The 25,361-nt window shown below is 37.1% G+C and overlaps 1 protein-coding gene and 1 pseudogene across 1 annotated transcript in view; one reads left to right on the plus strand and one right to left on the minus strand.

Annotated features, from left to right (window-relative positions):
* Positions 1 to 3,353: 3,353 nt before the first annotated feature.
* The window catches only part of HAT1 (histone acetyltransferase 1), a 63,330-nt gene continuing 41,322 nt past the window's right edge, over positions 3,354 to 25,361 (minus strand). The window contains exons 9-11 of the mRNA XM_035007774.1: positions 16,717 to 16,868; positions 12,770 to 12,886; positions 3,354 to 3,799 (exon numbers count right to left, since the gene is read on the minus strand). Coding sequence (XP_034863665.1) covers positions 3,632 to 3,799; positions 12,770 to 12,886; positions 16,717 to 16,868 — 437 coding nt within the window. The 3' untranslated portion in view covers positions 3,354 to 3,631. The remainder of the gene's footprint in view (positions 3,800 to 12,769; positions 12,887 to 16,716; positions 16,869 to 25,361) is intronic.
* On the plus strand, positions 17,994 to 22,497 carry LOC118012600 (annotated as a pseudogene).

Genomic DNA, 25,361 nt, shown 5'->3' on the forward strand with positions numbered 1-25,361 from the left:
CTTTTAGTTGTTATAACCAAATATCCTTTTCCTAATACCTGCTTCTCAATGGTTATAAAAACAAGAGGGCAGTTAGGGTATTTGTCTGGTACCTAAGGTGAATGTCATGCAAGAGAGGTATTTTCCAGATGCTGATGAAAAAAAGCCCCTCTTACAAAGAGCTTAGTGGGCTGACAAGCTTAAGACTTGGTTGGCCTACTGAAGGAGAAGTCAGAAGTCTAGGGGATAGTCCTGACTTTGCAATAAATTTATAATGTGACCTTATACAAATGAACCTCTGGAACTATTGTCCATCTATTATAAAGTGAGAGTGTAGATCCCAAAAGATAAATTTAAAAAAATCAAATGTTTAATTCATATTAGGGAAAAATTTTCATTAAAAAATGGAAGAATATTCAGCCTTCCCTTTAAGCAAAAGGAATATAATTTGAGATTTTATACTATTGAAACAACAAAATCAATATCCCATGCCACGGAAATTGTTAAAAGTAGTACACACATTCATGTTAGTAATTTACAAGCTATTCTGTAAAATATGGCATGTCTGTATAACTGAGCCATAGATATTCCTGCCTTTTGACTCAGTAACTTCATTTCCCAGGAATTTATCTTAAGGAAATGATTTAACAGATACAAAAATATATATACACAAAGACATTAATTCATTTGAATGTTGTAATAAAAAAACCTAAGTAAATAGTTTATTATGGCCATATCAATATGAAATATTGTTCCTCTGTTAGAAGAACCATTTTAAACACTAGAAACATTAAAAATGCGGAGATAATATACAGAGATAATATACAAATGTAAAATAATTTCACTCAGAAGGAAGAATTATGGGGGCGACTGGGTGGCTGAATTGGTTAAGCGTCTGACTCTTGATTTCAGCTCAGGTCATCATCTCAGGATCCTGGGATTGAGTTCCGCATCAGGCAGGGAGTCTCCTAGAGGATTCTCTCTCCCTCTGCCCCTCCCTAAGCTCGTGTTCTAATAAATAAACCTTAAAAAAAAAAAAAAAGGAAGAATTATGGGTACTTTATTATTTAATCAGTATTTAATACTGTTAAACAGACTTTTAAATTCTAATAAAAAGAATTTAAAATTGAGTTTAAGGAATTAAAGCTTTTGAGCTCTAAGGTCTATGATTCTAATCATTCTCTGATACAGTGCTGGGGGCTTTGCTGTCCACTTTCCTCTAGTAGGCAAGGATGGCAGTGGAGGAGATAAATTTTCAGAACAGACAGGGTTCTGATACAGTAAGCTGGGGCCCTGGCAATCTGGAGACAACCAGGGACACACAGTGTTTGTTTTTTTTCCTCTCACACTTTAACTCACTATGAATTTTGAATAACTTACAAAAATACTTTAGATATATACCACATCTACACTCACATTTTAATATAAAAGCATTTAGAATGAGAGGAAAAGATATGAAAAGGATAAACATGTATCTTGGAAGGGGGAGGAAACCTAGAGATAATTCTAGTACAACTTCATTTTACAGATGAAAAAACTGATGCTCAGAAAGGAAACATGTTTTTACACGTAGAGAAAATAAAATTTGGAGGACAGGGAAAAAATTAAGGGTGATGGGGGAGGGAAGGTCACTGAAAAAAAGTAAAGGCCACAAGTAAATACAGATGTGTATGTGGATGATAAAATGGGTGAAGGCTACTACTGGAGGGTGGAAAAGTGATCCCCAGGACCTAGAAGTTGGCTGTGTTGGGTTTATATATGGTCCTACTACACACCCATCCTGGTATTTAATTACACTACACAAGGTACAGATCTATCAGATTTTCACCCTTCTAAATCCAAATGAAGGTACAGCCTTTCAAGTCCCAAAGATTAATGCTAAATCAGATTTTTATCCATAAATTTATCACAGAACATTGCTTAAAAAAAAGTACAGAAATTGGTATTCCACTGGCTTTTTCTGGTTTCTACATCAAAAATATGTTGAAAGATAACTTGTTTAGATTGTACTGTCCTCCCCCTGCAACTTGGTAGCTCATCTCAAGGTCTCAAATGTGAATTTTTTTTTTTAAGATTTTATTTATTTATTTGAGACAGAATGAGAGAGAGAGAGAGCTCATGAGAGGGGGGAGGGTCAGAGGGAGAAGCAGACTCCCCGCCGAGCAGGGAGCCCGATGCGGGACTCGATCCTGGGACTCCAGGATCATGACCTGAGCCGAAGGCAGTCGCTTAACCGACGGAGCCACCCAGGCGCCCTCAAATGTGAATTTTTTAATAAATATTTTTAAAATTAGCTAATTTAGATGGAAAGCAAATTGCTTTCATGTATTTTCAGAAAGGATTTTAACTGAACTAGTTCATTCTATCTGAACAAACTGTGTACATATATACTTTCAGAAATCCAAGTTTCATCTATATAAATAAGCTTTTGAGATGAGACTAAAACTTTTCCAGCACCTTGGAAGGGGCGCTTGGCTTAGTGCTGTTGCTGTGCTGCTGGCCACAGCCATTTTGTACCCAGAGGGTACTAGTTACTTTGCTTCTCCTGTTTGACAAGTTTTATTGATGGAAAGTTGACCTAAGGACAAGACAGTGCTTACCCAAGTTGGGATTTTGCCTTAAGCACTGAACAAATCAGATTTTAAAAGTAAAGTTCAACTTACATCCCATTTTTTATTTTATACAATACCTCACTTACTGGTACACATTATAAACATTAGGCTTTTACTTTTAATGATTCCATATCAAGCAATTTATTTATACTCTAATAAAAATAAAGTAAAACTATAGGAAGCAGTTTATCATTACTTTGGGCTTTTTTCCTGTTGGACTTTGACATCTTCAGAACCTCGTAACAAGTCACAACACATATAAACCTCATTTTACACAAGATATACTTCAATAATGGTGTATAAATTGACTTTTATAAACTGATTTATTATTTTACATTATTATTTATAAAACATTTATGCTAACTTTTCCCAAAATTTTATTTATACATTTATGCTAACTTATAAATTATCTTCAATTAATATGTGATGTCAAACATTTTGGCTTTAGGCTGTATCTAGTTTCCTTTCTATTTTTACCCACCCATCCTACCCCCAACAAACAGTTAATAGAGGAATTTATTTAAAACAAAACAAATCTATACTAGGAATATTTCATATTTGGAGAAATCACACAGGAAAAACAAGATTACTAGGAAGACCTTAAAGAAATGCGTTTTAAAGGTGCTTAAAAGCCTAAAAGCCATTTGTGACAAAATGAATGGACCTAGAGGGTATTATGTGATGTGAAAACCTGAAGTTTTTTAACAAGAACAAAAAGTTTATCGTAAAAGTACTTAAGAATCATACCATCACACATTAGCATATCACAACTAAGCATTTATTATACTGTTAAGAAGGGAAGCAATTGCAGTGGTATTTCAGAAGCTATGTATTTTTTTAAAATGTAATATATGCTCATAGACTCTAAACAGTATTTTAAAATATACAATCTCTCCAAAAGAAAATATTCAACTAAAGATAAGATAGATAACTTTTAATGTAAGTAAATGTTACAAGAGTTTAAAATTAAAGTCATCATCAGATTTTCCACAACACAATGTACAGAAATTGCAAACTTCCTGTACAGAGCCAAATAATCTCTACTCTTGAGCGAGGCGTTCAATAACACGTCGGTAATCTTCCACAAGTTCCTGAAAGCTTTCTTCCAGCTGTTCATGTTGCATGCTTATTTCTATTTGGTTCATCTGGTTTGTCAGTTCTTCTGGTCTGAGACATTTTCTCATTTTAGCAAGATCTCTCTGCTTTTTCTAAGCAACAAACACAATTATTGGTTAGACTAAGATAGAAGATAAATCTCTTTATATTCCTTGAATTTTAAGTCTCCACTGTTAAAAATAAGATTAGTAGGAATATGCCCAAATTTGTCCCACAGTTTTTCCTTAAGGAAGCCTAAACATGTTAACCATGAATTACAAACCCTCTAAATGGAGTTAACTAGGAGACTCGGAATTTGTGTCAACTGATGGGTAAATATACATGTCACTAACAGCCCCCTCTCCAAAGCATAATAAAGAACCGGCCAGTGTAGACACTCAAAAATTTCTTTAGTAAATAAATATATTAACTGAAGAAAGACAACTGAGATTAAGTGCTATTATTCTTCATTTCACTATTCATTCATTAATTCATTGCTAATGTTTTAATTCCAAACTGCCTTTTTCCTGACCTAAGTTCATCTCTAAGTTTCCTTACCCAGCATGTATTTATGGACCACACATTAATTTTAACATAAACTGAAGAGTTTCAGAAAGATAACCAAAAACTGTCCCACTTTAAAAAGATATTATTAACCAGCACTTATTGAATTTCTACTATCCAGAAATACATTATCTTATTAACCCGCCCGACCCTCCGCCACCACATTTTACTGAGAAGGAACCCATGGGCCAGAAGGGAGCCAGTAACAACTTTCAGATAGGACACTGTCAGAACAACACTGTTAGTAATGCTGAGGATGGGACTGGAGGACCACCTTAGCAGCCACTGCAAAAATTCAAGTGAGATGATGAAAGCCTAGACCAAGTCAGTAGGAGCAGAGATGGAGGGGAAAGGGTAGATTTAGGGAAGAAAATATTGGGTGATATGGGGAATGAAGAATAACTCCAAGATTCCTGGATAGGTGGCAATACTGCAATACAGTATGGAAACACTGTAATACAGGAAACTTTAATACATTTTGGGTAAACTGTTCTAGATTAATATATCAATCTTCTACTAGAACATATAATAAAGAGCTAACTTTACATAAAGATGAGAAATCAGATATATTAACTCATGTAATCCTAACAACTATAAGATAGGTAGTCTAATTTTCTACAGTTGATAAAAAATAGGATATGGGAGTTGAATAACTTGACACAAAGGTAGTAAGATGAGAGGCCAGGATGCAAACCCTAACAATCTGGTTGGAAATCTGTATTATTTAGTTCCTGTAGCTAACTGATTTTCAAAAGACTATTAAAAAAACAAACCGTAAATCCATCCTAAAAGCTAATAAATGTCCCTTAAAGAGAACCCTAATAATTTTGGAATACTAGGCAAATGTGTCATGATTACTACTTAAAATGCTCAAAATAAATTATAAATATATTAATTATATATTTATATTATATTTATTATAATTATAACTATATTAATAACGTTTTTATTTTATATTTTATTTTATTTTATTTTAAAGTAAGCTCAGTACCCAACGTGGGGCTTAAATTCATGACTCTGAGATCAAGAGTTGCATACTCCACCAACTGAGCCAGCCAGGTGCCCCTATAACCAACGACATGTTTTTAAAACAAGGGAACAGCAATAATGTTTGGAGATAAGCCTTTCTGACACTACAAAAAAATTAGGTTGATCCTGGTCCTGGTGGAACCAATAGTAAATAAGGTTGCTATTACTATAACCAGAAATAAAAAAAAGTTAACTTCATTAATATAAAACACCCTTCTAAAGGAGAACTTCTCAAACTTCAATGTGCATGCAGATCACCTGGGGACCTTGATAAAATGCAGATTCTGACTCAGTAGGTGTGGGGGACAAGACTCTGCATTTTTTAAAAGATTTTATTTATTCATTTGCTAGAGAGAGAGAACAAGCAGGGGGAGAGGCAGGGAGAGGGAGAAGCAGGCTCCCCACCAAGCAGGAAGCCCGACTCCGGGTGGGGGTGGGGGGCCCTCAATCCCAGGACCTGAGATCATGACCTAAGGCAGACGCTGAATCGACTGAGCCACCAAGGTGCCCCCAAGATTCTGCATTTCTAACAAGCTCCTAAGTGATGTTAATGTTACTGATCTACTGATCACGCTATGAGTATCAGTTCCAGAGAACTGATGAAAGTTCAAATTTATTGTTCCTAAGACCCACCAGGACAGTGTATTCCTTCCTCTTCAATCATGTGAATGATAAATGCTTTGTTTCTGCTGTAAAAGTTATTTTTTCTACTAACAGGCATGACTGCACTATATAAGAGCATTTAACTTAAGAAAGCAGTTCAGGAACTAAAGCGTAATTCATCAGCAAATTACTGCGGTGTGTGATAGGAATAGAAGCTATTTTTCTAAATTGCTAACCAGTTATAACGTTTATTAAATAATCTAACCCCATTGCTTGAAGATACCTCCAATCGTATTAAATTCTTATATATATATAATAGAACCATCATACTAAATTCTTAAATACTTCTAGACTATCAAATTTTGTTGCAAATAACCTATAAAATGAATCCTGTGCCGGTAACATACTGTTTTAAATTATTATGCTGTTCTTAAATTTGAGAGTTTACATCCCCAATTTATCACCCCCCGACCTTCAATTTCTTCACTGGATGTCAGAATTAATCACTATTGTAATTTCTATTGGTATGATGGAAAATTTATGAATTAGCAGTGCCTGGGTGGCTCAGTCTGTTAAGCATCTGACTTGGGCTCAGGTCATGATCTGAATGGAGTCCTGTGTCAGGCTCCCTGCTCAGTGGGGGGGTCTGCTTTTCCCTCTGCCTCTCCACCCCCCACCCCCATCCCCCCCACTCGTATTCAGTGCTTCCACGCTCTCTCTCAAATAAATAAATAAAATCTTTTAAAAAATGATAAAATACATAGGAATAAAAATATCTATAAATAGCTTTATGGAAAAAATATAAAACTCTATATGTAAGGTATGATTCAATTTTAAAAAACAATTCCAGGTTATTTGCTTTTTTGGCCTTTAATATTCCTTAAATTGTATATATTCCATTGTCTATATTACAAATTAATCTTTTAAAGAATGTGTAAAAAAACACTTAAAAAAACCCAAATTGATTTGGGGAACACCCCTATCCAGCAAAGTGAAATACACTGGGAGAACAAATGAAACAATGAAAGGCAGAACCCCCTAAGATTGGAATAGATATTCTATAAGCTTTGGAATAATTTTTTTCCCACCAAAACCAAAAACTTAATTCCTTTATAGATTAGGGCAGTTCATAATTTTTAATTAATGAAGACAAATTAAAGATGGCATTATTTTAAACTTATTTATGTTAACATTTGGCTTGGATATGAATTTTTCCAGAAAATAATCCTTTCTTTTTGCCTAGCTTTCACATGTTCCTAGAGGGCTTACAAATACAATCTCAAAAATGCTACCACCTCTAAGGGCTCCTTAATTTCCTTTGGCTGAACTAGTCAGTCACTTTTGTGAAGTACAGAGATAAGGATCTTTTGTAAGAATTTTAAAATAATAATGGTGTGGAAGCATATTAATTCCAAAGACTTGTCAAACATCTTTTAAAACATGCACCACTGTATTTTATTTCTTTCTCTTCGGTTCCTAACTATGGAGGCATTTCCATTTTATGGAAGGGAAGCCTAATACCCAGGTATTTACGTTGTCAATAGTTACACAATTTCTAAAAGAACCAGATCTCAAAACTGAGTTTCCAGATTCCAAATGCAATATTAACAATAATTCTAAATTTTATATTTGTAGACCAACTAAGAATTAAAATAGTCCCATGAAACAATATAAAAGCTTTATAATGCTAAAACCAAACAGCTACACCAATTTTTCTTTTTTTAGCCAAATGGTTCAAATTTGTCTTTTTTTGAATACCTGAAAATCACTTCTGTACAAGAGATGGAGTTACTTTTTGTGCTTTAAAAAAATGATTCTAGTTGATATAGGTTATTCCCCCCCATTTTGGCATTGATACAAATGAATTACCAGTGTTTAAAGACTTTTAATGCCAGGTACAAGTACTTCTAATAGCTACCCAAATAATTTCTTAGTGGGAGAGTGTGTTTAGACTGACAGGTAACCTTGATTCCTCAAATAGAGGCAGCACAGAATTTGCTATCAATAAATAAATAATTTCATACCTCAGCAATAACAGTGACAATCAAAATTATAATTTTTCATAAAATGTGAAAGTAAACATGTAAATTTTACACTCCAAACTTTCCCTATTAGGCATAATTTTAAAGACCTAAAAAAGTTCTAAATCGCACTCATTATTAAGCAATTTTACTTTATTCTTAAATACAATTTTACATCTGAGAATACTGTAATAACACAACAAAGTACATAATATCATACTGGAACAACAAATTGAAGAAAATCATCTGCATCCATTCAACAAGGAAATCACAGCACTCCTCCCATGCCTATTGGACATTTAACTCATTTCTAGACTTTCTTAAAGTTTGTGGTAGATTTCCTACCCCAAGCATTGGGACTATCAACCTAAAGCGGGGGGGGGGCCCTCAAGTTTTCTTGTTTTTCTCAATGGGACAGAATACTGGATAACTGAACTTATTAAAATGTACATTACTATAAATACAGTTCAAGCAAGCCTCTGAAGAAGAAATGATCTGTGTATAAGCTTTAGTGCAAGGATGGTGATACTCAGCTGTGTTAAGAACCCAAAGAATTGAATAACCAGTTTTCAATTGTCTTTCAGATAGGTCAACTTCTTTGCAGGTGAGGATACTTAATATAAAAAATCAAATCATTACCATTCTTTAAGAGTAAAAAATACTTGCTTTTATGAACTACAGAAATTCCTATTTGGCATGAGTTTTTGACCACTTAGAATTCATCATCTCTCATGTGCTACATCTGTCTATATAAAACATCAAATAATTATCTAAAATGCATAATTCAATAAATTATTTTACTTTACTAAAATAGTTTAGTAAAGGCATACCTCAATTTACTGTGCTTCACAGATACTCTGTTTTTTTACAAATCAAAGGTCTGTGGCAAACCTGCGTCAAGCAAGTCTACTGGCACCATTTTTCCCAGCAGTATTTGTTCACTTCATGTCTCTGTGTCTCATTTTTGTAATTCTTGCAAGATTTCAAACTTTTTCATTACTATTATATTTGTGGTGGTGATCTATGATCAGTGTTCTTTGATGTTACTATCGTAATTATTTTGGGGCACCACAAACTGAGCCACAGATGATGAACTTAATGTTGTGTGTATTCTGACTGCACCACCGACCAGGTGTGTTCCCTCCGCCCCAGGTCTCCCTATTCCCTGAGACACAACAATATTGAAATTAACCCTACAATGGCCTCTAAGTGTTCAAGTGAAAGGAAGAATTGCACATCTCACACTTTAAATCAAAGCCAGAAATGATTAAGCTTAGTGAGAAGGCATACTGAAAGCTGAGATAAGCCAAAAAGTAGGTCTCTTGTGCCAAACAGGCAAAGTTGCGAATGCAAAGTTCTTCAAGGAAATTCAAAGTACTACTCCAGTGAATGCACAAATGATAAGAAAGCAAAACAGCCTTACTGCTGATATGGAGAAGGTTTTAGTGGTCTGGATAGAAGATCAAACCAGCCACAACATTCCCTTAAGCCAAAACCTAATCCAGAGCAAGGCCCTAACTTTCTTCAATTCTCTGAAGGCTGAGAGAGATGAGGAGGCTGCAGAAGAAAAGCCTGAAGCTAGCAGAGGTTGGTTCATGAGGTTTAAGGAAAGAAGCCATCTCCATACCATAAAAGTGCAAGGGGAAGCAGCAAGTGTTGATGCAGAAACTGCAGCAAGTTATCCAGAAGCTCTAGCTAAGATAATTAATGAGAGTGGCTACACTAAACAAAAGATTTTCAATGTAGACAAAACAGCCTTCTTCTTCTTTTAAGTTTAAGTAATCTCTATACCCCACGTGGGGCTCAAACCCACGACCCTGAGATTAAGAGTCACATGCTTTTTTTTTTTTTTAAAGATTTTATTTGAGAGAGAGAAAGAGAGAGAAAATGAGTGGTGGGGAGGGGCAGAGAGAGAGAGAGAAGCAGACTCCCTGCTGAGCAGGAAGCCCAACGTGGGGCCTGATCCCAGGACCCAGAGATCATGACCTGAGTTGAAGGCAGACACTTAACCGACTGAGCCACCCAGGTGCCCTGAGTCACATGCTCTTCTGACTGAGCCAGCCAGGCACCCCAAAACAGCCTTCTATTGGAGAAGATGCCATCTAGGACTTTCATGGCTAGAGAGGAGATGCTTGGCTTCAAAGCTTCAAAGGATACCTTGAGTCCCTTGTTTAGGGTTTAATCACAGGTCCCTAATGCAGCTGGCGACTAAATTGAAGCCAATGCTCAATGACCATTCCAAATATCCTAGGGCCCTCAAGAACTATGCTAGTTTTACTCTACCTATGCTCTAAGGGAAAAACAAAGCCTAGATGACAGCACATCTGTTTGCAACACAGTTTACAGAATATTTTAAGCTCACTGTTGAGACCCACTGCTCAGAAAAAAGGATTCCTTTTAAAAGATCACTGCTCACTGGCAATGTACCTGGTTACCCAAGAGATGATGGAGATGTACAACGAAACTGATGTTGTTTTCATGTCTGCTAACACAATATCCACTCTGTAGCCCATGAATCGAGGAGTAACTTCGATTTTCAAGTCTTACTATTTAAGAAGTGCATTTCCTAAGGCTATAGTTGCTGTAGATAGTGATTCCTCTGATAGACCTAGGCAGAGTAAACTGAAAACCTCTGGAAAGGATTCACCATTCTAGAGGCCAGTAAGAACACTCATGATTCATGGGAAGAGGCAAAATACCAACCTCAACGAAGGGAATGTGGAAGAAGTTTATTCCAGCCCTCATGGATGACTCTGAGGGGTTCAAGACTTCAGTGAAGGAAGTAACCACAGATGTAGTGGAATAGCAAGAGACTAGAATGCGAAGTGGAGCCTAAAGGTGTGACTGAATTGTTGCAATCTCATGATAAAACTTGAACAGATGAGGAGTTGCTTCTTATGGATAAGCAAAGAAAGTGATTTCTTGAGATGGAAACTATTCCTGATGAAGATGCTGTGAAGGAGTTAGAATATTACATAAACTTAGTTGATAAAGCAGCAGTAGGGTTTGTGAGTACTGACTCCCAATTTTGAAAAAAGTTCTATTGTAGATAAAATGCTATCAAACAACATCGCATACTATAGAGAAAGGAAGAGTCAACTGATGTGACAAATTTCACTGTTGTCTTATTTTAAGAAACTGTTATAGCCAACCTCAACCTTCAACCACCACCCTGATCACAGTCAGCAGCCATTAACATCAAGGTGAGACACTCTACCAGCAAAAACATTATGACCCACTCAAAGCTCAGATAATGGTTACCATTTTTTAAGCAATAAAAGTATTTTTAAACTAAGGTACGTCAGTTTTTAAACATAATGCTATTGTACGCTAAGCAAAATATAGTATAGTGTAAACATTACTTTTATATGTACTGGAAAACAAAAAAATTCATTTGACTTGCTTTACTGCAATATTCATTTTATTGCAAGGGTCTCGAACTGAACCTGCAGTATCTCCGAGGTGTGCCTGTATTCTGAAATGCTGCCATAACATCGCATTACATTGTTCTATATGCCCAAATTTCAACATAAAGACATTTTCTAGATGACAAATTAATATTACGTCAAAACTTAAAACTTTTGGAAAGAACCATTTTTACCAATTTTCTGTGTTTCTGAAGTGATAAATATCAAAGAATAAAATGCTACTTTGAACAATTTGGGGCACAAGAGACCATGACGATGTATTACAACCTGTTTTAGGTAGTCCATAAGACAGAAAATTTTTGGATTTGTCATTTATGTTCCCAGCTACTGCACTGTATAAGCCTATAGGTATAGTGTATATAAATGTAGCAACCACATGTCAGGTGTTCATTAATTATTTATTGAACAAATTAACAAATATTCTCCCCAATCAGCTTACTGCAAAGCTGCAGCTATCACAGCAAATCCTCATTCATACAGGCTGTCATGGGCAATATCTACCTCAATAATAGCCAAATGATGATGAGGAAAAACCTGAGCTAGGAGGGCAAGTTTCTGAGAGGAAAATATGGGAGATCAGAAAATGGGTAAGGGGTAGAGGGCAAGAAGAAAAAAAAAAGTAAATAATATTATGCTGCAGTTTCAGCTATGGTAAAGTACAGAGGTTAAAAATGGCAATGAAGGTCATATTTAGGAAGAAGGGAGCAATTGCAAAGACAATATATGTAACAACTAGGAAACTAGAGACTTAGAACAAGTTTAGTTTAGAACAAACTAGAGACTATTAACCAGATAACTTATTCAGGAAAAGTCTGAGCATTCAGATTTTTAAAAGATGGCAAACATATGAAATAAAAAGTAACCATGGGTAGACTATCCTTGGGATTAGTTTTTAAGTGAATGAAAACAGATTTATAGCTTACACTGGAAAATTATGACAGTAAAATTTCTTATAACTAACTGGAAGAATATTTTCACTTTTGTAAAAGTTAATTTAGGAAAATGATTTGGATTGTCCCATCCACCAGCAATTGCTACACTTTCTTCTCCACTTTATTATTTATATATTTAAAAAAATTTTTTAAAGTAAACTCTACCCCCAATATGGGGCTTGAACTCTTGACCCCAAGATCGAGTCACATAATGTATGGACTGAGCCAGCCAGGTGCCCCTCTTCTCCATTTTTATTTATTTATTTTTTATTTTCTAAAGATTTTATTTATTCATCTGAGAGAGAGAGAAAGAGCATGAGCCAGGGAGGGGCAGAAGCAGACTCCCCACTGAGCAGGGAGCCCAACATGGGGCTCGATCCCAGGACCCTGAGATCATGACCCGAGCCAAAGGCAGCCACTTAACCAACTGAGCCACCCAGGCACCCCTCTTCTCCATTTTTAAACAGTGACAAGAATATAATGTTTAAGACTCTGGAAAGTCCTACCTTATATGGACTAATTAGTCTTCTTTTAATGTCCAGTCTATAGCTTCTGTATTGTTCAGCATTACTCATGTCAGTTACCAGTAGTCGAAGAATTTCATAAACCCGCCTAGCATGTTGCTTAATGAAACAAAAGAAAAACATGAACACTTTTAATTACAAAATAGTGACACTTTCCCAAAAGAACACAGGATATACTGAGTATCTGCTATGGGCCAGAAATTGTGCTAGGTACTGGATGAAACACAATAAAAGATAGTCTCTGCCCTTGAGGAACCAGCAGCCTAATGGGTAACATGCATGACTGAGGTATGGTTAATTTAATGATGGAAATATGAGTAGGGTATTATGGTAGCATAGCCTGGGAATGGTGTAAATGTTAGAAAAGGATTCCTGGGGAAAGAAAACCGGAGCTAAATCTTAAAGGGAAGAGACCACGCCAGTCTAGAAAGAGGAGAGGGCCCTGTGAGTGTACAAGTGCACACAGCACACACGTGCAGGTGCAGCTTGACACGGCTGGAGCACAAAAGGAAAAGTAGTGAGAAGGGACGTGAGGACGGAGCAGAAGCACAGAGCCTTACATACTGTATTAAAGAGGTGGGCTTTTATCTAGTAGGTGACGGATTTTACTTTTTATTTTATTATTTTTAAAAGATTTCATTTATTTTAGAGAGAGAGTGTGTGAGCAGGGGGAGGAGGAGAGGGAGATCATCTCCAGCAGACTCCACACTGAGCACAGAGCCCGATGTGGGACTCAATCCCAGGGCCCCAAGATCATGACCTGAGCTGAAACCAAGAGTCATACGCCTAACTGACTGAGCCACCCAGGTGCCCCCAGTTGATGGATTTTAAATGGGGCATGAGCAAAGTGCACAAATATGAGTTTTAAGGAGAGCATTCTCGGGGCACCTGGGTAGCTCAGTCGTTAAGCGTCTGCCTTTGGCTCAGGTCATGATCCCAGGGTCCTGGGATCGAGCCCCGCATCGGGCTCCCTGCTCTGCGGGAAGCCTACTTCTCCCTCTCCCACTCCCCCTGCTTGCGTTCCGTCTCTTGCTGTGTCTCTGTTAAATAAATAAATAAAATCTTTAAAAGAAAAGCAAAGCATTCTCTCAGCTACATAGAAATGGTAGCAAAAAGAAAGGCAGGGAGACCAATTAAGAGGTTGTGCTAGGGGCGCCTGGGTGGCTCAGTTGGTTAAGCAACTGCCTTCAGCTCAGGTCATGATCCTGGAGTGCCTGGATCGAGTCCCGCATCGGGCTCCCTGCTCGGCGGGGAGTCTGCTTCTCCCTCTGATCCTCCCCCTCTCATGCTGTCTCCCATTCTCTCTCTCAGATAAATAAAAAAAAATAAAAAAAAAAGAGGTTGTGCTATTAAATCAGGCAAAAAATGATGAAGGCATGAACTAAGAACCAGGAAGAATACTAAAGGAACAAGGATTCTAATACAGAGAAGAGGAAAGGTTGGGTGTGGAGGGTGTGGAATGACAGTGAGTTTTCACAGCCTAGGAGAGATTTAGAAGGCACCAGAACATATAAATCTGAAAAAAACTCTAGTCTAAGAATGAGGATTTAAGCAGTATTAGTTTACAGGCAAGAGTTAAAACCATAGTATTGGTTAGGAAAGCATAAACAGTGAAAAAATGAGGGAGAGGTCAGAACCCTGTAGTACAGTGACAGTTACAGGGCAGAGAAAAACAAAGAAATATTAGAAAAATCAAGAAATCTTGGTATCACTGAAGCCAAAAGAGTAGCCCATAGTTTTTTTGTTTGTGTTGTTTCACTTATGTATTTAATTGGGGGTGAGGGAGAGATTAGGTATAGGTAGACTGGGAAGATGATGTTTGAACTTTCTGGAAGGGACACCTGAACAAATGAGTATCTGGCAAGGCAAAGATGGAGGAACAGGAGAAGGGGGTTTCAAGGGCAAAGGGCGTAGATAACGTAAAGCAATATAAAAGGAAGAAAGATGTAGCATAGCTCGGAAATAACAAGAGGTTTAGTAACGCCAGAGCATGTAGGAAGGTGGCAGAAAGTTGAGTCTACCAAGATTGGTGGGGTCCAAATTATGATGGGCTCAGTGTGCCATACCAAATTTTAATTCCTTTAAGAAAAATAAAAAAAGCATGACTTTGAAAAATGTGTTCGTATTCTCTTTCTTTTAAAAGCTGAGCTGCTGGGACGCCTGGGTGGCTCAGTCGGTTAAGCGTCTGCCTTCGGCTCAGGTCGTGATCCCAGAGTCCTGGGATTGAGTCCCGCATCGGGCTCCCTGCTCCGTGGGGAGCCTGCTTCTCCCTCTGCCTCTGTCTCTCTCTCTGTCTCTCATGAATAAATAAATAAAATCTTTAAAAAAAAAAAAAGCTGAGCTGTTGAATAAATTCTCTAAGGTTTAATATAGTCTGGATATACCAAATATTTCTAAGACATATATTTATCTTAAAACCAGGAAGCTATTAAAGTGTTTTAATGTAGGAGAAGATGGAAAGTTTCAGTTCAAATTAAGCTGCTGCAGGTCAGTGACCAGGAAACATTTTTTACCTTTTTTTTTTTTTTAAAGATTTATTTATTTATTTTGAGAGAGAGAGAGAATTCTAAGCAGACTCCCTGCTGAGCAGGGAGCCAGATGCAGGGGCTCAACCCCACAACCCAAGATCATGACCTGAGCTGAAATGAAGAGTCGGACACCCAACTGACTGAGCCACCCGCGTCCCAGGAAACTTTTTATATACAGTGTTGGGAGTACAAGAGGAAAATCTACATTGGAGAATTAGATGAGATCTCCCAGGTAGAATAAGGAAAATGAGAGAAAATGAGGACTGAATAAAGAACTTTGGGGAAGAATTATCCTTAGGGAACATACAGAAGAGTAAGCCAGTAAAAGTATCTCAAAAAAGATGATCATAGGACTAAGTGAAAAAAATCAGGAACTATAATACCTTAGAAGCAAGGGAGGAGAGGGTAACAGTATCATATACTAGTCCCTATTATTGGAATATACTTCACATCTCTTTTTTGAAAGATTTCTTTATTTATTTTGAAAGAGAGCGTGCATGTGACTGGGGCCCCAGGGTAAAAGGAAAGAAACCCAAACACACTCTATCCTGAGCCCAACACGGGGCTCAATCCCAGGACCCCAAGATCATTACCTGAGTTGAAATCAAGTCTGATACCAACCAGCTAAGCACCCAGACGCCCCTCACATACTTTCATAATCCAAATCCTACCCATTCTTCAAGGCTTAGATCAAATGCATCTCCATCCCATGAAAAACTCTGATTCCCTTCCATACACAAATATAATAAACTAAACTCCCTCCTCTGACCTGCCAGATTATTTTTTCGTACCTATTTTAGGATATTTACTACTTTAAAATTCAAATATATAGAAGTATATATACTTCTCCACATGTATTAACTATTTTGCCATATCAAACGTTTTCTTAAAAAGTAAAAATAAGGAGTGCCTGGGTGGCTCAGTCGGTTAAGCGTCTGCCTTCAGCTCAGGTCATGATCCCAGGGTCCTGGGATCGAGCCCCGCATCGGGCTCCCTGCTCGGCAGGAAGCCTGCTTCTCCCTCTCCCAATCCCGCCGCTGTGTTCCCTCTCTCACTGTGTCTCTCTCTGTCAAATAAATAAATAAAATCTTTAAAAAAAAGTAAAAATAAGATCATACTATTTTGTTCTGCTTGTTACACTTTTTTAAATATAGCCATAATATCAACTATCTTCCCATTCTATTAATGAGGAAATTAAATTGCCCTAAGTCACAGACTAAGTGCTGTAGCCAGCCAGATCTTAACCCGGACAATTTGGCTTCAGAGCCTGAACTCTCAACCACTGCTACTTCCCACACATGTATTCTTAATGTACTTGCAATGTTTAAGTTACATACTTAAACAAAAAAGAGAAAGGAAACTTCCAAACTGAAATTTTTTTCTTCTACAAAATAAAAATACCTTATTTATTTTGAACTTCTGTTGTGCCTCTATCGCCATATCTTCACTGAATCCTTGCATCAACTTTTCCCGGGAAAAACAGGGCAAATCTTGACAAAGCTTCACAAGCACAAAGTCTCTTAATTTCACATAGCTTTTGGATGGATCTTCCGCTAAAGAAAAGGCAGAATAACATTTCCCTTATCCAGCATAATTCATGATTTGTGATCTCAATATACATGCTAGGCTAGAAAAACAAATATTCTTAAAAGAACTATACAAGGCAAAAGTTACAATGAGAAAGGATTATTCCTTATTAATCAAACAACAGCACCATTATCTTTGCCAAATAAAATTATAGGTGCAAACAATCTTGAAAAAGAACAAAAGAAGACTCACATTTCCTGATTTCAAAAATTACTACAAAGCTACAGTAATCAAGACAGTATGGTGCTGGCGTAAGGTCAGATATGTAGATCAATGGAAATGGATTGAGAGTTAAAATTAAACCCCTACATTTATGGTCAATTTTTGAGAAGGGTGCCAAGACAAATCAATGAGGGAAAGAATTGTCTTTTAATAAATGGTAGTTGGACAACTGGATCTCCACAAGCAAAAGAATGAAGTTGGACCCCTTTCCTCACACCATATAAAAAATTAATGCAAAATGAATCATAGACCTAAATGTAAGGGATAAGACTATAAAATTCTTAGAAGAAAACATAGGAGTAAATCTTCATGACCTTTGGTTAGGCAATGGCTTCTTAAATAATAGAGCCCAAAGCACAAGTAACAAAAGAAAAAAACAGATAAATCGGACTATATCAAAATTTAAAACTTTTGTGCTCAAATGATACCATTAAGAAAATGAAAAGACAACTTACAGAATGGGAGCAAATATTTGCAAATCATATATATGATACGGGACTTGTATCCAGACTTTATATATAAAAGTTTTACAATTCAATAAGAAAAAGAGAACCCAATTAAAAAAACAAAGGATCTAAACAGACATTTCTCAAAAAGATATACAAAGGGGACAATAAGCACATGAAAAGATGCTCAACATCATTAGTCACAAAAAAAATGCAAATCAAAAACACAATGAAATAAAATTCTATCCACTAGAACAACTAGAATAAAAAAGTAACAAATATTGATGAGAGTGTAGAGAAACTGAAACCTTCATACTACTGGTGGAAATGTAAAATTGGTACAGCCACTTTGGAAAATAGCCTGGTGGTACCTCAAAAGGTGAAACATAGTTACCAGATTTTCCACCATTTCTACTCCTAGGTATGTACCCAAGAGGTATGAAACATAGGTCTACACAAACACCTGTACACAAATATTCACAGTAGCACTATTCCTAAGAGCCAAAAAGTAGAAACAACCCAAATGTCCATCAATTGATAAATGGATACATAAAATTTGGTATATCTACACAATGGGAATATTCATTGTCAATAAAAAGAAATAAAGTACTAATACATGCTATAATAAGGATGAACCTTGAAAACATGCCAAGTGAAAGAAGCATGATATATTATATGAACTTCAATGTCCAGAATAGGCAAATCTATGGAGACTAAAAGTAGATTAGTGGTTGCCTAGAGCTGGAGGGGTATAGGTGGTGGGGGGTGGAAGAGGAAAGGAGTGACTGCTAATGAGTACTGGGTTTCTATTTTGGGAGAAAGGAATATTCCAAAATTAGATTATGATAATGGCTACACTATAAATATTTCAAATATTGTACAATTTAAGTGAATTGTATGATATGTTAACTATATCTCAATAAAGCTGTTTATTAAAAAAAGTCTGAGCAAGGGGTAATGTTTTATGATTCTGAGTCATTATCCAATCCTCCATTCATTCAATCTGTATGCACTGAATACTTTTTTTTTTTAGTTATTTGACAGAGAGAGAGAGAGCGAGCACAAACAGGGGGAGCGGCAGGCAGAGGGAGAGGGAGAAGCAGGCTCCCCGAGGAGCAGGGAGCCTGATGCGGGGCTTGATCTCACGACTCTGGGATCATGCCCTGAGCCAAAGGCAGACACTGAACCAACTGAGCCACCCAGGTGCCCCGTACTGAATACCTTCATAATGCCTCCTTATGGTATTAACATCATATACATGTAATTATTAAGTAAGTATTATATGACTATTGCTTTAAAGTGAAATCCTGTCACTTATCAGTTTGGTATGAAATTATGGTTTATTAGGAATGTACACAGATGATGAACAAAATAACAAAATAACTTAAGTACAAACCCTGTCAAAAGCCAGAGACAAACAGGAAAACCTGAAAGCAGCAAGAGGAAAACCACTCATCAGAAACCACAGATGGCCAGAAGTCAGCGGGGTGATATATTCAAAATACTGAAAGAAAAATAACCGTCAAACAAGAATTCTATATCCAGCAAAATTATCCTTCAAAATGCAGGTAAAATAAAGATATTCTCAGAAAAGTAAAGATCAAAGAAATGTGTTACTAGCAGACCTGCCCTTACAAGAAATACTAAAGAAGTTCTTCAGGTTAAAAGAACACAATACCTCAAATCTATATGAAGATATTAAGAACACTGATAATTAATTATGAAAATAAATGTAAATGTTGGTATAAATATATTTTTCTCTTTTCTCCTCTCAACTTCTTTAAAAGACAATTACATTAAAAATAATTATAAAACCAATGTTTGGTACCTAACATATAAAAATGTAATATATATGACAACAGTAGAACAATGAGGGGAGGAAGAATAATTACAATGAAAGAATTTCTTTATTTTACTGGAACTGAATATTAATCTGAGGTAAACTGTGATAAATTAAGATGCATATTGTAATCCCCAGAGAAACCACTAAGAGAGTACCTTAAAAAAAAAAGTGAAAAACAAAAACAAAACAAAGGAATTAAAACTGTTCATTTAAAATATATCTATTTATAGGGTGCCTGGGTGGCTCAGTCGGTTAAGCATCTGACTCTTGATCTCAGGGTGGTGAGTTCAAGAACTGTACTGGGCTCCACACTGGGCGTGGAGCCTATTTAAAAAAATAAAATAAAATAAATCTATTTAACACAAAAGAAGGCATCAAAGGAGAAACAAAAGTAGAACAATGAAAAGCAACATAGAGAAAACAAACAGCATGATGGGAGGCATAATTCCAACCATAGTGATAATTACATTAAATCTAAATATACTAAAGACTCCAATCAAAAAGCAGAGATTGTCACTGGATAAAAAAAGATTCAACTATATGCTGTCTACAACAGAATCATTTTAGATTCAAAGGCTGACAGTCAAAGGATGAGTTTAAGCATTGGCACAATAAAAAACTGGGAAAAAATACAGTTCAAAATGAAAAAAATTACAAGAGGAAAAAAAGGCACATTTTATAATGACAAGTTAATTCATGAAGAAGATGTTAAAGTTATAAAAAGACACACACAACTAACAACAGAGGCCCAAAGTAAATGAATTAAAAGCTGACAGAATGAGGGGAAGAAATAGACAATTCAACAAAAATAGCTGGAAATTTCAATACTACTCAATAATGGCTAGAACAACCAGACAGAAAAATCAGCAAATCTAGAGAAGACTTGAACGGTTCTATCAACTAACTTGACTAGCTCGTAGTTAGGTAACATTTCACCCAGCAACAGCAGAATACACATTCTTTTCAAGCACACATGGAACATTCTCCAGCATAGATCATAGGTTGGGCAAAAAATCAGTAAACAATGGCCCATTGGCCAAGTCTCACCTATGGCAACCAAAAACCATACATGGCTTTGCAAAGCATAAAATATTTATTACTTAGCCCTTTAAATAAAAAGTTTGTGGACCCCTAAGGTAAACCATAAAACAAAACTCAATAAATGAAAAAGAACTAAAGTCATACAAAACATGCTTTCTGACAACAACAGAATTAGATAGATATCAAAAGAAGGAAATTTGGCAATCCACAATATTTGGAAATTAAACAACATGCTTCTAAATAACCCATGGATCAAAAAGCCATAAGAAGAGATTTTGAACCAGGGCACCTGGCTGGCTCAGTAGGTAGAGCATGCGACTCTTGATCTCAGGATTGTGAGTTTGAGCTCCACATTGGGTATAGAGATTACTTAAAAAAAAAAGAGAAAAGAACAAGATATCTTGAACTGAATGAAAGCATTTATGAAAATGTATGTGGGGGCGCCTGAGTGGCTCAGTTGATTAAGCGTCGGCCTTCGGCTCAGGTCATGATCCCATGGTCCTGGGATCGAGCCCCACGTCCGGCTCCCTGATCAGCAGGAAGCCTGCTTCTCCCTCTCCCTCTCCCACTCCCCCTGCTTGTGTCCCCTCTCTTGCTGTGTCTCTCTCCGTCAAATAAATAAATAAAATCTTAAAAAAAAAAAGAAAATGTATGTGATCAGTTAAGACAGTGCTTATATTCATATATAAATATACATGTTACAAATAAATATGGAAGTATTTATATGTTTAAATATCTATATTAAAAAAGGGGGACATCAAATCAAATTAAAAACCTAAGTTTCAGGGTGCCTGGGTGGCTCAGTCAGTTAAGTGTCTGCCTTTGGCTCAGGTCATAATCCCAGGGTCCTGGGACAGAGCCCTACATCCACCTCCCTGCTCAGCAGGGAGCCTGCTTCTCCCTCTCCCTCTGCTGCTCCCCGCTGCTTGTGCTCACTCTCTCTCAAATAAATAAAAACAAACAAAAAACACCTAAGTTTCAGTCTTCATTAGAATAAGAGCAAAATGAGGGACGCCTGGGTGGCTCAGTCGGTTAAGCGGCTGCCTTCGGCCCGGGTCATGATCCCAGGGTCCTAGGATCAAGTCCCACATCGGGCTCCTTGCTCAGCGGGGAGCCTGCTTCTCCCTCTCTCTCCCTCTGCTTGTGCTCTGTCAAATAAATACAATCTTAAAAAAAAAAAAAAAGAAAGAAAGAAAGACTATCCTTTCAGGTCATGATTCCAGGGTCCTGGGATCGAGCCCCGCATCGGGCTCCCTGCTCCGCGGGAAGCCTGCTTCTCCCTCTCCCACTCCCCCTGCTTGTGTTCCCTCTCTCGCTGTGTCTCTCTCTGTCAAATAAATAAATAAAATCTTTAAAAAAAAAAAAAAAAGAATAAGAGCAAAATGAACCCCAAGAAACAAGAAAATAATAAAAATCAAAGTGGGAATCAAATAAGCCAAAAACAGAAAAAGAAAGTTTATGAAAACACAAGAGATCTTGTATAACCAAAATAATTTTGAAAAAGAACACGACTGGAATACTTTCTGATTTCAAAACTCAACAGAAAGGCTGAGGCACTACTGCTGCAGGAGCCATGACACATAAAAAGGGAGCAAGGGAGGCCACAAAGGCCAAGCCGGCAGTACATGAGCCCCTAGGAAAAGGACACACAGCTCTAGGCTGGAAAGCAAAAGGCCAGGGAAAAGGAGAAGCAAGGAAAGAAGCTGAGGATAATGAAGATGACCAACAGCAAAGGTGTGAAATGGCTCATCAACATCAAGAACCACAACCGGGTGGCACACATAATCAGAAAGGTAACACAGATGGATCTGGACAAATCAAAGGAGCTTTCAAGGAAAGAAGATAGAAAGCAAAAGAGCATTACATTAAAATGCATTTAGTGGGAAGACAGAACAGGCCAAGGTTGACCTCACCTGGCTGGAGATCAGCCATAAAGAGCAGAAAGAAGTGCAGGAGGTCACCAGGAAGAAAGAAGCAGCAAGAAAAGCAAAAGATGCAAATTTATCAGGAAAATGAATGCAATTACTTACTCCAAATAAGTAAGCATGGCCTGTGGGAGGAAGTGGGCCCTACTGCCAGGACCTCTGCTGTGTCTTGCCCACTCTATGCCCTGGCACCACTGAAGCAGCCCCTCAGAGCTAGAAGCCCCCCTATGGCCTGGGGCCTCCTCTTCATCATCTTGGCACACAAATCATTTGAGGGGAAAGGAGAGCTGGGGGACTGGGGAGGGAATCTTTGAGACAAAAAGATAAGGACTGTATTTCCTATGTAACCAATGGAATGGTTTTGTCTTCAGAATTTAGAATCTCTGTTGGGGGGAAGAGGGAGTATATAGGAGGTGGGTTAAGAAGTTTTCATTTGCGGTAGATTGCACCGTAAGGCGCGGTTGTGCTGGGGTCAGCTACTGATGAGTTTGCAACAACCAGACCTGGACTGTGTTGCGTGGGTGCTCACTCAGAGAGAGACTATACTTCGAGTCTCTGAGGGTCATGGCTCGTCCCTGGCCAGCCCCCTCTAACTGAAGCCTCCTCTCTCTGCCTCTCCCTCCCCATTCCCAGCCACCTGGGCAGGGCCAGTATCCATTTTTAACCCTACTCATCTATCATTTCAAAAAACTTCTGTTTACTCTGCAGCACCCAGGCAAACCACACTCCACAAATTCAATGTATGTATTTGGCATATTAAACTTCACATTATCATTTTTAAAAACCCAACTCAATATAAAGCTACAGTAAACTAATCAAGACAGTATGATACTGGCATAAGGATAGACATATACAGATGATTAGAGTCTAGAAATACATCTTTACATTTATGGTCAACTGATTTTCAACACAGGTACCAAGACAACTTAATAGGGGAAAAACAGTCTTTTTAACAAATGGTATGGGGTTAATTGGATAGCCAAATGTAAAAAGATGATTTTAGAAACTAACACACAAAAACTAACTCGAAATGGATCACAGACCTCAATGTAAGAGACTGGGAATAGGGACTGCCTGCAAATGGACATGTGGGATCTCTTTACTGTGATAGAAATATTCTAAAATAGGACTGGCTGCAAACTAGGCAGACACACTAAAACTCACTGAACTGTACACTTAAAATGGGTGAATTTTATGGTATGGAAATCATACCTCAATAAAGTTGCTTTAATTAAACCTCTACTAAGTGACAAAAATTCTCAAAGAAGCATCTCTTTAAAAAATTTTTTTTAGGGTGCCTGGGTGGCTCAGTTGGTTAAGCGACTGCCTTCAGCTCAGGTCATGATCCTGGAGTCCCGGGATCGAGTCCCGCATCGGGCTCCCTGCTCGGCAGGGAGTCTGCTTCTCCCTCTGACCCTCCCCCTCTCATGCTCTCTCTCTCTCATTCTTGCTCTCAAATAAATAAATAAAATCTTTAAAAAAAAAAAAAATTTTTTTTAAAGTACTGAAGTACTAACAAATGAGGCTCAAGCTTATTCAATGTCAATTTTTCCAAGTCTACCTCTTCTAAACTGATTTAGAAAAAAGAACTGTGTTGCTAATATCAATTTGAAATAAAATTTAGTATGAGTGGGGCGCCTGGGTGGCTCAGTCGGTTAAGCGACTGCCTTCGGCTCAGGTCATGATCCTGGAGTCCCGGGATCGAGTCCCGCATCGGGCTCCCTGCTCGGCAGGGAGTCTGCTTCTCCCTCTGACCCTCCTCCCTCTCATGCTCTCTGTCTCTCATTCTCTCTGTCTCAAATAAATAAATAAAATCTTTAAAAAAAAAAAAAAATTTAGTATGAGTGATAGCTTAAGTAACTTATATGACCTCAGAAGATTAGGAAAAAACATATCCTAGGAAAAAGAATGACAGTTGAGAATAATCTAAAAACCCATGCCATATTCCTATCAGAAATTTGCACACAAATAAAAAAAAGGCAAAAAATTTCCATTTAGCTTTACATAAGCTGTTACAGACTGATGATGTAAGGGGCCAACTCACCATTTCAATATTTAAGCACTTTAACCAAAAATGTCAGACTGAAAATGAACTTAAAATAGTGATACTCAATAATTCGTGACACCTTTCAATTCCTTTGTTTCTGTGCTACAAAGATGAGCAATACATTTAAAAGATGAAATTTTCTTGAGTATAAATCCATAGTGACTTGCAAAATCAAAAACTGAGTTTTTTCCAAATACATCATCTAACAATTTAAGTGCTCCTCTATCATTTTTTTAAAAAAACCTCTCAATATTAATGTGCTGTATTAGAGATAAAATCATACAAAATGAGATAGCACAAACCACCTAAGTATAAAAAGCTTATAGATAATTCTATATTCCATTCCAGTACTATAAGGCATATTTAAAGGATACTTATAATTAGCTCTTAATACACAACTGATAGATTAGTAATATTGATATATACTCCAGCCCAAGATCAGTTTCTATTGCCAAATGCATCTCTTCATAATTCTAGAAGCAGCAAATCATTGATTCAATTTACAAGGTCACACAACTGAGGTATACTCAAATCTTAAGATAGTGACATCCTCAACAGGAAGATGTACATGATATAAAGAACTGTCTTTCAGTATTTTACTTTAAAATTAAGCGCTAAAAAAAGAAAATGAATGGCAATTACACCACAAACACCTATCTATCCTGTAACATAGGCCTGTCAGTGTTAACTTTTAATTATTACTATATCTGGCTGTATGTCAAGTAAGCAAAAAGCCATCTCTATATAAAGGATATTTGGGATTGCAAAGGGAGATCCAGAACCTGCTAAAGATCCACAAAGTTAAAAATATATATACAAAATAATGGAGAAACAGGAACTAAAATGACTAAAATATGCAAAATTCTGTTATTTTCTTTTTTAAAAAGACTGGGTATGGAAATCTAAAAGAAATATCTTCATGAAAACAGCTGATA

Source organism: Mirounga leonina, unplaced genomic scaffold (assembly GCF_011800145.1).
Source record: "Mirounga leonina isolate KUSES-001 unplaced genomic scaffold, KU_Mleo_1.0 Mir_151, whole genome shotgun sequence".
NCBI classification, from domain to species: Eukaryota; Metazoa; Chordata; class Mammalia; order Carnivora; family Phocidae; genus Mirounga; species Mirounga leonina.